Below are 13,895 nucleotides of genomic sequence, written 5' to 3'. Positions count from 1 at the left end.
ACCCAGGGTTTAATAGAGTAGATGTCAAAACTTAAGGAGGTTTGTTGTTACTTAACACTATGATATCTTAATTAGACTAAAGCATCTTAAACACTGGAGCTCGTAAATCATAGATAAGCTTGTCAAAGTTGGGTGTGGACAGAAACTTGTCAGACACCTTTAGACTTTGTAAAGTGTTCTAACTTTATTTTCAGTATGGTCCACCCAAGGGTATGTATTGATTCAACCACAAGCTGTTGTTACCGTAGTTACAGTTGGTTGAGTATGAATTGTCGTTAAGAAATCAAGAAAGACTAAGGCAAGAACTGTCAAGTTTAGATCTTCCCATGCTTACATGCATTTCGTTCTTTGAAATAGTTTCAGTTTTAGACTTTTTAAGAAAAAGAAAGCAAGCAAGGCAAAGAACAATTGTTCATCAGCATTTTCGCCTTAGCAAAGAGGACTAAAAGCATCCGTCTTTCAGTTGCATATCCATCATTGCAGTTTTCCTTTCTTGACAATTTATTTACTGACTGTCGTGAGTGAAAAAACACTTCAGACATGCTCTGTGGTCTATGGAAGTTTGCCTTTGCCATTAGCTCATCTTAGTGCAACTTAATTCTGCCTGGAACATTGGCGTGTGGTGTTGGTGACATTTCTTGAGCTGGGAAGCTTTGCTGTTTTCGCTGCAGATGTTTTGCTAAGCGGGTAAACATTAACAGACAGATAATCGTGCTTTTGTCGTCGTTCTTGATGAATTCCGTGGGTTTCTGTGGGTTTACCAACAGATTACCTCACACGCAAGCTCAAAAGTAGGTCATGACAGGAAAATAGATGTTGCGGTTAGCTGGCGATGGCAGCGAGTTTGAACCCTCCAAAATTAGTTTTCCTTCTGTGTTGGCACACGATTGTCAGACAGTACACTTTTGGTCAACGTTTTACCAGATGTGTTGTCCCGTAACAAGGCGATGCCACGACACTTGGAGAAAGATTTTCTGCAAACACGAAACCCAGAAAACAGAAAAGGCCTTGTACACTTTGTTTTTCACTCCTAGATAGTCAGAGCTGCTGCAATTGTACAAGGTTCTTGATTCCTTCGTATCTCATAGATATGGTCAAAAATTGTTGGTGAACTTTTAAGAGTCTTAGTTGACAGTTAAAACATTTTCTTCTTTTGATCTGTTTTTAGCTACCAGAAAGACCTAACAGAGCAACCTCTTAAACCTTTTTATGGCTCTTTTGATGGGTACACGTACATACCTTTGCCTAAGGAGCCAATGTTTACTTGTACTTGTAAACAGATTCTTCATCATTGTGTCGTACCAAATGGTTGTACTCTCCAATCACTCCTACCTGTCTAGGTTCAATGAGGGAACTTCGGTTCAAGGCTGTTCTGAAATCCAGAAGTCAACAGAATGCCATTGTCACCTGTCCATTATCAGACGTTTTATGTACTTACAAGTTTGTCACAAGTGGCAGAAGTGACCTTGTTTGACCTTCAACTCTGAAGGCTTTTATTGGGGGGGGGTATTGACCTGACATAATTACGTCCTATTGGAAAAATAGAGAGTGTTATGGCATGCATGCAATCCCATCCACCCTTGTACAGAATGGGATGTACCATAGTACTCAACATTGTGATATATAACTGATATGTGGTAGCTTCATAATTTTGCTCTAGAGGCTGAATATGGGGTTTTACCAAAATCTATTTGATCAGATCAAGCTGGAATTATTTCTAGGTTATTCTTTCTGTTACGTTTATCAACTTTATAATACTTATCAGAAAACATATCTAGTCAGCCATAGACTTTTTTGTTTTAAACTTAATTTGACCCAAGGTTTGTTGACTCCAAATTTAGTGAGCTCTCGCTTGTGCCAATTTTTCTAGTTGGATCGGCTATCTGAAAACCCTCATGTTGACCGCCATCGCGTACACATTCCGTAAATACAAACCTGGCCACTTGTGTTCCTTCCTGCTGGGTTCCCTACATCTGGGACATGTGGACGTGTATTTATAGTTTTCTATGGGAATATTAGCCCCAAGATTCGCCCTTCTATCGCTGTTGATGTTTTAATCCAATGTTAATCCTACTATATTGAATCTCCAAGGGACAACCAGCTATTTTGTTGACAAGTTGACGTCATAATTCTTTGGCAGGATGGATGTAGAAAGTTTGGCAGGCCAAGTAAGCTGCAAAAATGTTGTTTGATTTCGGCAGCTTAGTCAGGAGCGTTTGGAAGGTTTGAAGAAAATAATCTGTAAATTCTTTGGGACCAGCACATTTTCTGGATTTCATTCCGATGTGGGAATATGAGGTCTTACTTCGATCACTGCTGAATCCTGTGCTGATGTAAAAGGTGAGTATGTCATTTAGGAATAGGAAGTTGCTATGCCAGTTCAATATTGTCATAAACAATCTTCTGTCTTTTACCAGCATTTGTTTGATTTGTTGGGTTATCAATAGGATAAATCAATCATTGATACATTTTGATATCTTCTAAGCGTTGTTGTTGGTAATAATATGTCTCAGAAACAACTTTCAACAAGTGATAAAATTTTGGGAAAGATACTTAATCATTGTGAGTTGGGAAAATCGCCTAGCATCATCCTTTAAAACTGCAGGTCACAAGCATTTTTAAGTCCTGAAAGTAAGGATAAGGAGAAACTCTGCTTCTTTCAAACTTTGTGCTGGGTTTTAGTACCTGACTACTGCCTTGTTCTTCATAAGAACATGGTCTGAACCAGCCTAGAACCCAGGTGCCAGTGAGTGGCTGTTGTAGCCAGGCCAGCTGGTCTGAGTATATTTGTTGTACCTGGTACGATGGTGCTCAGAAAGGTCAACATTTACTTGTTTTGGTGTGACGGCTTCACACCCAGGATACAGCCCTGCCATTTCGGTTCTCCCATTCCCAGCTCAGCTCATCCCAAACCCATGGTATTTAACCTTCCTCTTGGTAAGTTAGCCTTTTGGCATTAAATTTGTGATGGTTACAGGATCAGGCAGCAGGGAGAAGGTTAAAATTTTGGCTTGCTAGAGAAATTCTAGGTTTGTTCACTGCTAGTTTGTCGGGAGAGGGTTAAAGTTTCAACAAAATATTGTGTTAGTCTATTGAGTGTATCACTGTAAAAGCATGTACAGTACAGGACATTGGAAAGAGACATGGTTCAGTGTCTGATTATACCTATAGGCATTGAACATGTAGAGTATTTGAAGAGAATACCTGCACACAGGGAATTTCATAGAAACCAAAGTTGATTGATTTGCTCACTGGCTGTTACAGTTCAACAGCGTGTACTAAAGGAGGGCAAGTATTCTGGTATGTATGACTGCGTAGTGTGTGCTGACGCCTCTAACATGAGTTGTTAGACACACGGAGAAGGGAGAAACTCTTTGATGTGTTTCAGCCTGAGCAGTAAGAGGGATTGAATGGTGCTCAGGGCAGTTTGAAGTGGAGAAATCGGGCTTACTGAGTATGATAAGTCAAGGAGAAAGGCTTGCTAACAATCGGGAAATCCTATGCAGCGACCGAGTCATGGCGGAGTGTTACAGTGACTTGGACAATAATATCATGTAAGGGTTAGACCAAGTGTAGGTTTTGAAAATTAGCCAAACCCGGAGCTGATACAAACCCATGCATTGTACATCTGCTAACGGAGGTTTGTAATCATTGTTTTGTAACTGGCATTAACTGTCGTTTTGTAAATTTCCCATTAAAATAAGTATTTATGATATTACTGCAGTTTTGTGGACATGAACTGAACCGTTATAGCATCCAGGCTAACAGTTGGCACAGCCCTGTTGTAACATTTAAACAGTTGTACCAGGCACTGGAAAGGTCAGGAATATTTGGCTCTCAACTGTCCTCAATTCTGTATATTTTGCATTGGTGCAACACAATCAAAAGCAACTACAGTAATACATGTACTGTTATTTTAAAAGTTTGTACCACAGTTTGTCGTATGTTGGCACAGCCCTGTTGTAACATTTAAACAGTTGTACCAGGCACTGCGAAGGTCAGGAATATTTGGCGCTCAACTGTCTGCAATTCTTTATATTTTGCATTGCTGCAACACAATCAAAAGTAATACTGTTATGTTTAAAAGTTTGTACCACAGTTTGTTGTATGTTGGCACAGCCCTGTTGTAACATTTAAACAGTTGTACCAGGCACTGGGAAGGTCAGGAATATTTGGCGCTCAACTGTCTGCAATTCTTTATATTTTGCACTGCTGCAAAACAATCAAAAGCAAGTAATACTGTACTTCTCAAACGTTTGTACCACAGTTTGTCGTATGTTGGCACGGCCCTGTTGTAACATTTAAACAGTTGTACCAGGCACTGGGAAGGTCAGGAATATTTGGCTCTCCCTAAAACGGAACCAACCTCCACACCAGAAAGACAATAAAGAGATTTTGAATCGATGACAGGGTCAGGAGTCCAGCGCCCCTCGGATTCCACAAGGGTCGATACCGTACAGGGGGTCTGCTATCGGAGCAAGCTAGTCCTCTTTGTGGATGTAACATTATATCCATGATGTGAGAAGGATGAACACTAGGAATGGCATCACATCGGAGCCAAATATTTTACAGGGCCATTTTACGACGGCAACCTTTCTGATAGGTTGAAATGTCACACCTTTGGTGTAATGATGAAATGCACTTGGTCCGCCGGGTTCAGATATGCTATCAATGTGCACATCGCCCTGACTTCAGTGCTGCAGTATTTGACGTCTAGACTTCAAGTGCGCAAGTGGGGCATCACATGACGGACTTTGGTCATCGTTCACCGGGCGTAACGGTTTATAGCATGTCAGCTGTCTCCCTTTTCTCTCCAGAGAGGGACCAGTACTTACGTGTAGCTTGATATATTGAGAAGATAGTCAGATTTATTCAAAGTGTAGGCATTTCTTTTGATATTATTATGACTTAGTAACTTCATACTGACGGGAACAGCCATATTTTTATTGCGTAACAAACTTGACCTTCACATATGGAGCGCCGTGTGGATTGGTCAGAGTGGCCCGGTCTTCCTGTCTCCTGTCCAGAGAAAAGGAGGCCGTTCAGGTATTGGAGGGGGGTACCGGTAGCCATTCGATAGTGACTGCACCATGTAACCCTGAAGTTAAAGTGTTGTGGCAGGTAACATGTACTTCATCTGCCTTCAATTACATCTGCAAATTTACCCAACATGGGCAGAACTGAGGAGGGGCAACTGGGAACATTTTTCACTCCTTAACCTCACGTATATTTAAACTTGAACCTTAAGAGTTTAATGAGCCAGCCCAAGAGAATCTTAGAACTACATGTATTGTTAACCCTTAGCCTGCGAAGGTAGCCATTTAGTTATGAGTTAGGCAGCAAAAAAAGGGTTAAATCACCATTTCTCATATATTGAGAGTCTGTTCACCGTTATGCTTCATTATGTATCTTTTTGTAGACAAAATTGGAGTAAAAAGGGTGCCTCAGCACATATATAAGTCCAGGTAGCCCATTGCTAGAAGTTGGCAAGCTTGTTCAAGTTTACGTCATTATCAACCTCAGGCCACCCACCTTGACTGACGTCTTTCAGCACCTTTTCAGTACTTAATGGTTTGTACTTGTACTGGTGTCATCTGTCAAGGTCTTGAAGGGATCATCAGTGGGCAATCTTCAGATGACTTTTTCCCTCCAACTGTAATCAAAATGTTTGTACCACAGTTGTATAATCTTACTAACCATTGGCAGACGAAACCTAGGCTTTTTAGAACTTGGTATATATTTTATTGCTAATTATGGTGATAAATAAAAGTTTGGACCAATGCCATTGCCCGATGATGACGTGGGTACCACACAAAAACCTTGTGTGTTGCTGTGTTTATTGTAAACATGTCTTTTATACTGCAGTCATGACAGTGTCCTTATATTACACAACAGTGTGTTTAAATGCCTGTTCTGATATGTGTCCATCAGTACCTTTTGGTCGTTGACAGTCTGTTAGGCGACCTAAAGTTACTTCTAAAACCATACTAAGTTGAAACTGTCCAGAATCTTTTACCATGGACCAGTCATCTTCATCTTCCACCAATGGAAGTCCTTCAAACCTGGATGGTTACAGTGACGTAATAGCCAGGTCTGTATCATAGGCTGAAGGGACATAATGTATTTCCAGTACAATATAGTTAAGGCTTGTTAAAATTGTAATGTCGATCTCTTTGATTATGTGTATTTAGTAGGTATGCCTAGGCCAATAGAGAGGTACAAATGTAATTTGTACATTTTGAGAAAGATCTGGAGCTAGATGAAGCTTGTGCAAGATAATACTGCCTTAAAAAGGCTTAAACAAAGGTTTATGGTCTCCCTGCACTATTTTTAGTTGAAGTACTTTTACGTAGACCCTAAAGCAATCAACAAATCAATCATCTGCAGGCATCTACAGTGGTGCAGGTGCTTAGTGGCTGTAGACATCTCTCTCTAGCATATCAGTCAATAGTTTGTGGTTATAAGCCTGCCTTTCTTACAAGTGACTGACGAAAGGTAGTGGATGGTACCTGAAACATCTGACCATTTCTAAAATCATATCCAGTTGCTTGAGTAACTGTTTTTAGCACCTCTCTCTAGAATATTTATGCAGTATGTGAACCATTGTTTCTTGCTTGTTGCAGGTACATTGTTACATAAGTAAAGGGGGACATTTCTGCAGTATGTTGTTAAACGTTGTTTCTTGCTGGTTGCAGGTACATGAGTGAAGGTGGAGCGTCCCTGTACAGCAGGAGGATGCAGGCTAAGTTTGCAGACGGGATGGCGGCCGTGAGGGAGTGCATGAAGCGCAGCCAGGTCCAACTTCTCGACACTGACAGGTGAGACACCCCTATATTACTCACAATGGTACAGTCCAAAGTAAGGAAAATGTAGCTCTTTGTATATACTTTTTTAAAAGAAAATTAAATAGATTCAAACAGGCTGACCAACGCTCAAGCACTGGTGATAAAGTTGGGCCCTTCTAACATCCCAGGTCTTAGAAAAGTACTGAATCCTTCATTGAGACCTTACAGGCCCATGAAAACATATTGGAATAAATTATGGTTCAAATTTTTGTGAAATACGGTAGCACTTGCTTTTCATTGTGTTGTAGCAATGCAGAAAATAAGAAAAGAAGGCCCGATGGCATCAGCAAGGGGTCAGTGAGAGGTCAAGTACCCAATTACCCTCTAATGGTCTAAATTGTGCCGCCTAACCACAAAGTGTCTTCTGAATTGCCCCCTTCCTAAACAAAGATTGCCCAATGATAACAATAGAAAGTGGAACAGTCAGTCACTAAACCTGTGATATAGTGGATAATCATGGGGGTAGGAGAATTTACACAGGTAACACAACAGCTCACCTGAAACTCAGGTGTTCTATGTACAGTTAAGATCCCTAACAGCAGGTAAGTTTGCTGGCCATACATGTAGGTCACATCATTTAGGCTTTTGTATTGGTAAACTGGAGAGAATTTAGCATCAGGTTATTCAATAAGATCACTTTTATAGCTTTTTATATGCTTTTCATTTGGTACTTTTGGCAGAGTTGTCAAAAGTTTTAAAGTAGGATTTTGCGTAACAGTTGGGTTCAGGCGCCACCAGCTGATCTGTCTACCATGTCTGGACCTTTTAGCCTAGTGGTTAGTGCATTGGGTTCTGTAGCTGGGGACCTGGGTTCGATTCCTTGGAGCCAGTGCTTTTCATATTTCTAGCCTGGTTACCAGACCTATTTTAGCTCCCAATTCTATATCCTCTCTGCAAATAGTAGGTCCCTTTGGATTATGTGACCACATTAGCTGACCTGATGACCTGAATGTTGTGACCTAAGCTGTAATGAGATTATTTACACATCATCAGGTTTGGATCCCCAGAAAATTAGATTTACTGGATTTCTGTCACTCATTTATGGCTGCTATCTGGAGACACATTTCTTTGTTGTTGTAACAGTTTTCAAAGTAGTACCCGTAATACAGAAAACATATCGGGATTACAATTTCCCCTTAACTGTTTCACATGATAGCATTGTTTAATAAATATATGTGTCAGAAAGATTAAAATTTTAGATGTTCTAGATGTTGTAAGGACTGAAGAAAAAATTGAAAATCATGACATTCAGATCTTCCATCTTAATAACATTATGGCTCTAATTGCTCTTTTGCTGATACCAAATCACATTTTATAGAAATGAAAAGAATAACTTATAGTGTTTTACCACAAAGGATGGCAGGGAAACAGCATAAAATGTTGAGGCCGGGAAATTGTCTTTGATTTTGGTTAGCTCACATTGTTTGGTGAGGTAGCTGCAGTGCCAGATCAGCCTACTAGGGGGAGTGCCTGACACATTCAGACCCTGAGGGTAGCACAAGTATTTGTACTTTGAAGAAAAACATGAGTGAAAAATAGGTTCTGTTAGCTGCTACTAGATAATGTTAACTTGAAAATGTTAAAACACATGGATTATTGGCTTTCCGATTTGGACAGTTAATGTCACTTCTCCTTTGCAAAGCTATCTTACACCAGAGTACCAATTATTGAAGTAAATTTAGCAATTTTGTCCAGCCCATTGCAGCTAACTGCCCCTGTGGTACCTCCAGTGTTTATCAGTGCTTCAGACGTTTTATTGAGCCTTTGACGGCTTCCGGACGCCAAACAGTAATCCATCGGTAATGTGATGTGGTCCAATTATTGGAAAATTTATTTAGGGCCGCTTAGAAGTTCCCTACCGTCACCTGGTGCCCCGGTAAAGAGACGGCGTCGCTCTCGTTTCGGTCGATTTGTGGTGTCTCAGAGTGATAGGTCGGAACATCTCCGCTAGTTTTACGTGCGGCGTTCAGTAATCCCGCAGAAGATGGAGAGATTTATCAGTTGGGGACAGGAGTTGTGCCGGGTGAAGGGACTGCTGGAGGGGGTCTCACAATCGGTGGAGTCCTTCTTCACTCCCAAATCAGACGTCAGGTAAGGCTGCTGGACTGACTGTTTCCTGTTGGTCTGAAAGGAGAAGTTGATGCTGATGTGTTTCAGTTGTTTGTTGAACTTGTCCTTTAAAGCTGGTTGTATAATCTTGTACAGTCAAGGCTCATACAGTACAGAAATGTTAGATAGATGTGATAGATACATCAAGTCAATTTTGGATCTAGATTGTCATATTTTTTCAAAAATTTCCCAATTTTTTCTATTTTCTTGGTCTTGTTAAGGATTTCTTAACCTCCTTGGTCCAGTTGCCTTTGGAAAGCATCTCTTATCCTTACTTCAAAGTTGTTGCTTTGAAAATGATTCTACATTGAATTCAAAGACTTTGGTGCCAAATTGTATATACTACTTACATGTATGTATAAGTATATATAACATCGACAAATCTTACTCAGTAGACTTTAGCCTACAGTAAAAGCTGATATTAGTTAGTCTTGTAAAAGTAAGTTGTGAAAATTTTATTTGGAGAAACTGTGGTGTAGTGTTGTTCAGTGCATTGAGACCTACATCATCTACCCCACTACAACATTTATGGCCCTCCCCTCTGACCTCCCCTATAATCACATTTACTGTGCTTGTAATGTCCGCCGCCCCGTAATTGATTCTATGGCAGGCAGTTTGGTTACTTTGGTGATTGGACATCACCTCCATGACCTGATTGGCACATCGCTAGATTAAACGTAAATGAAAAGCAGTTCCAATAAACTCCTGAAGTTTTCCATAGCTCCTTGAGTATTTCAATAGAGGTTGACCTACTTGTTACTTTGTTTTACAAGGATGTGCCATGTACAATGTAGTATAATATAGTACTTAAATGCAGCAGAGTTGTCATACAAGAAGTTAATATTTTCTTTGTCAGTCCAATTTTTAGTGCCTTCTAACCATGTTTCATACATTTGTACTTAATATCATGCATTATAAGAATAAAATACTAGTGTACAGATTTTAGAGTTCCCAAGTTAATGGTACAGTGTACTGTATAACCTTGAGTTGTGGTCAGAACGATTACAATAGTGACAACTTGATGTGATGTGTAGCAGTTTTATACTGAATGTCATTTTCACCTACTCAATGTTATTGAGTGTTAATTTTTGTGATGGGTTGGCCCATCCTTTAGAACATTTGTTATCCCTGCATATTGACTGGTGAAAATATGTGTCCTATTATTAGTGATACATGGTCTGATACAAGTCACTGTATCGACAGTCACTGGTTATGGATATACATGTAGGTTATAGGTGTAAGAGGAACTTCGATAAAAATGATAATATATCATGTCAGATGTGTAGTTGCAACCATATTCTATGGTGGCAATTATTCCAGTGTAATGTTATGTCTAATGAAAAGTTCAATCCAACTTCAACGTTATTGTCCAAAGTTACATAGTCTTCTGTGCTTAGGGTTGTTTCAAATTTAGTTGTATCACACTCAGTATCACTTGGCCAGTATCTACATGTACATAATGTTAAATCTACAATCTGATCAAGCTATAACTACAAGACTTTTGTATAGAATAAGTAGCATTCATGTGATTTTCAATACTTTGAGCAAACTAGTTGTTGCTTTGTTACAAGAAATCTGAACATTGCTAGAAATTCATGTTTTCTTGTTTTGTTTTTGTTTTCCAGCATGGATGACAGTAGTTCCATCAGCAGTGGCATCAGCGACACGATCGGCGAGATCAGCACGGATGACATCAGCTCCATGGCCGAGACCCCCATCAGCGCCAAGAAGGTTGGTAACGGTCCCACCTACGACTTTCCCGCCGGGCAAGCTCCTAAGGACACTGTCGACGGGAAGAAAAAGAAGCAAAAGGAGCCTGATTCAGAAAAGTCCATCGCTAAAGGCGGGAGTAACAGTAACATCTGGAGGAAGTATTCTCCATCGGAAAGAGAGTCGCAGAAAAGCCTGAGCTCGAAACCTGCTGGAACGACTGGCGCTGTGAAGGAGGGCAGCAAATGGCAGAGGGGGAAATCCGACATGACGGACTCGACACGGAAGAGCGAAAACTCAGCCGCCATCAAGAACTCGGCCAGCGTGAGCGGTAGCCTGGCTGGGAGGTCTCCGTGGAGGAAGGATGCACGCAGCGACACACAGAGCCCAACCCCTAGTGTTAAAAGCAATGCGAGCAGCAGTGCTAGCTCACCTAAGTCTCAGCGCGGCAGACTTACCCGTCAGGACGACCGAGGAAAGAACTCTCCGAAGACTCAAAGATCGGTGAAGAAGTCTTCTGACCCAACCCCCAGTCAGATCGCAGCGCAGAAAGCGCAGGAGAGTAAAGCAGCAGCTGCCAAAGCTGCCGGGACGTCGAGCTTCGGGTTCCGTCGGCAAGCAGCGGGATCTACCAACAGTATGAGAAGCACTCCAGGGAAAACAACAGGCAGGGCAACCATGGTCCCAAAGCAAGGCAGCGAAGCAGGCACCCCTCAGGACGATGCAGCAAAGCCTTCTATGCACCTGCGGGCGGGGATACCGCGTCCCGGCCGCTCTGCTGGACCAGCTGGGTCCACGCGCAGCATGAACCGCCTGAGTGGCAGCAGTACAGCCAGTACCGACTCCAGGGTGAATTCGATTGCTCAGCCTGGTGGGAGCACAGCACAGAAAACCGACCATCCAAGCAGCGCGTCGGAGAAAACAGACACCGCACCACCGGTGGAGCCAAGAGCAGCCATGTCTGATTCAGAAGTCAAGGACAAAGCAAAGTCGAAGCACCCCGACATCTCGTCGCCAACCCTGAAGAGAATATTCGGGATTCGGGGATCCACCTCCAAGCAGCAGCCGGTAACAACAGCACAGAACATGAAGAATACTACAATCATTTCCAACCCACATGCTACCTTCGAAAGCCAGGCCAAGGCCAAGAGGGACTCTCCCGTACAGCAGGAGAAGCAACAGAAGGAGCCGAACGCCCCTTCGTCAAGTGCCAACGACACCGAGGGGATGTGCACGGCAACGTACATCCCCGGTGTGCCGGGATTCCGCAACGACCATTACCGTTCCTCGTCCAGCGTCACCTCTCAACATTCCAGTGCGTCCAGCCCGTGGGCCCAATATGGCGGCGGTAAGGTTGGTTCCATGGGAAGCATGTCTCACGGCGGCAGCCACGAGTCGATCGATTCTACAACAAGCGCGAGCTCGCATTCACGCGGGATTCATCGCTTCTCACGGGACGGACTGAACGTCAGCCAAGGAGGAATCCCACTAGGAAGGTCCAACAGCCTCCGCTCTACCGTCTCAGAACAGTGTTACGTCACGAACCCCCACCAGAGGTTCTTGAACGAGGAGACCTCTGCGTGGCTTCGGTCAAACTCTTATAGCAACGTTGTGCCTGAAACAAGCGAGCCGTATGTGGCGGAAACACCGACTTCCCCCATGTCGACAGCTAGCGCGGGATCTTCACGATTTACCTATCCCCTAACAGCGGTGGATCCTGCTACGATGACAAGTTCACCGTCTTCTATGAGCATGAGCAGGCTGAGTACCGTCTCCAGTCCGGGATACGCCGGCCCCTACCCTGGGGTCGGCCCACCAGGAAGGCTCAGAGACGGGCAAAGCTGCATTTCATTGGACGAAAGGAGGCGGAGGAAGAACAGTGACGCAGATGAAAGTAAGTGTCATTTGCTTTTAAAACTAAAAGATTTACTAACCTTCATTTCTCTGTAACTGCTCAGTTGATTTGGAATCAAGTGAAATCCTTGTTATACTGAAAAAACTATCAGATGAAATATATTGATCACCTACTGTACTGTACTCATACATCATACATGTAGGACTGGGATGTACATGAACTAGCATTTGTTCATGTACAGGTGCAGTTTATAAAAGTGTGTTCAATGGGGGCCTCTACTGGAAGTTGCCTGAATTGCAGCAATCCCAGCAATAAAGTGCTAACTTTGTTGTCCTTCTTCAATCCCCAGTGCATGGATCCAACCTGTCCTTGGTTTCAAGTTCATCGTCCATCTACTCCACGGTAAGGCCTGATCATTTCTCTGATGTATCGTAACTCATGCTTCATTTTTGACAAAAACTCAACTTTATTCTATCTAACCTATCTCTACTAAGTACTGCAATGTCTTAACCTATGTGCAAGTCATGTCATGTTCATTAACCACACTTGTAAAACTTTTAAAGGAGAGGAAAAGTCCTGAATTTGTATTGAAAAGGAAACATATTGTACTTCCTTCTCGGGGCCAGGTATCCCTTTTCAGTTGTTATTTGATGGAAAACTGTATGAATATACTCGCGAAATGGGCAAGGGTTTTTACTTACCTTGTGTAGCACCATGTGACCATTCTTGTAGAAGCCAGTGCTAGATGAGGTCTTCAGACTCATAGTGATGGAGAAATGGTATTGAAAACTCTGTCTTCATCTTTTCCCATCTATCTGCAATGTCCACAAACTGAATTTTATCCTCCTTATAGTTTAACCACTTTCAACAATCATCTTGTTAGATAAAACTTGTCCTAGCTGCTCCTCTGTTCCAGGCAGCATTCCTGTATTTTTCACTGTCTGCTTTTCCCTTGTTTACTCCTGGCCAAAGTACTGAAGTTTTGCCAGTTGTTCTCTCCCCCAGGATGCTAACTTTGATCTGAAATACCAGAAGTCAGTCTCCACCTGCCAATATAACCTTGATCTTTAAACCACTGCAGTCTTGACTCCAACCTTTGAGTGCAGGCATTGAACTTCCTATTCTAGTAGTTCTATTGTGTTCTCTTTCTCCTGATTTCTTTTGTACTCTTGTGTACTTTTGAGTACAGACTTATTATTACACTTTACAGTACACCTTGTCAATAGTAAATGAGTAATCACTCAACATTTTAAAGGTTTAAATCTAACTGGTTTTTATTTTCTTGTTCAGTCATGTGAGGTAGGGAAGAAACGGATTTTTGCACGTAGCACCCTTTTAATCAGTAAGAATGTTGAGCCCCAGACACATCTCTTTAC

The 13,895-nt window shown here is 42.1% G+C and overlaps 1 protein-coding gene across 12 annotated transcripts in view; it reads left to right on the top strand.

The window, feature by feature from the left end:
• Positions 1-13,895, top strand: part of LOC109467408 (neuron navigator 2-like) — a 198,234-nt gene that overhangs the window by 129,018 nt on the left and 55,321 nt on the right. For all 12 annotated transcript variants that reach the window (XM_019765359.1, XM_019765353.1, XM_019765355.1 and 9 more), the window contains 3 exons: positions 6,696-6,818; positions 10,580-12,558; positions 12,869-12,921. In XM_019765359.1, coding sequence (XP_019620918.1) covers positions 6,696-6,818; positions 10,580-12,558; positions 12,869-12,921 — 2,155 coding nt within the window. The remainder of the gene's footprint in view (positions 1-6,695; positions 6,819-10,579; positions 12,559-12,868; positions 12,922-13,895) is intronic.

The sequence above is a fragment of the Branchiostoma belcheri genome, unplaced genomic scaffold (genome assembly GCF_001625305.1).
Source record: "Branchiostoma belcheri isolate BF01 breed outbred unplaced genomic scaffold, Haploidv18h27 scaffold18, whole genome shotgun sequence".
Lineage (NCBI taxonomy): Eukaryota > Metazoa > Chordata > Leptocardii > Amphioxiformes > Branchiostomatidae > Branchiostoma > Branchiostoma belcheri.
This window is presented reverse-complemented; position numbering and strand designations above follow the sequence as displayed.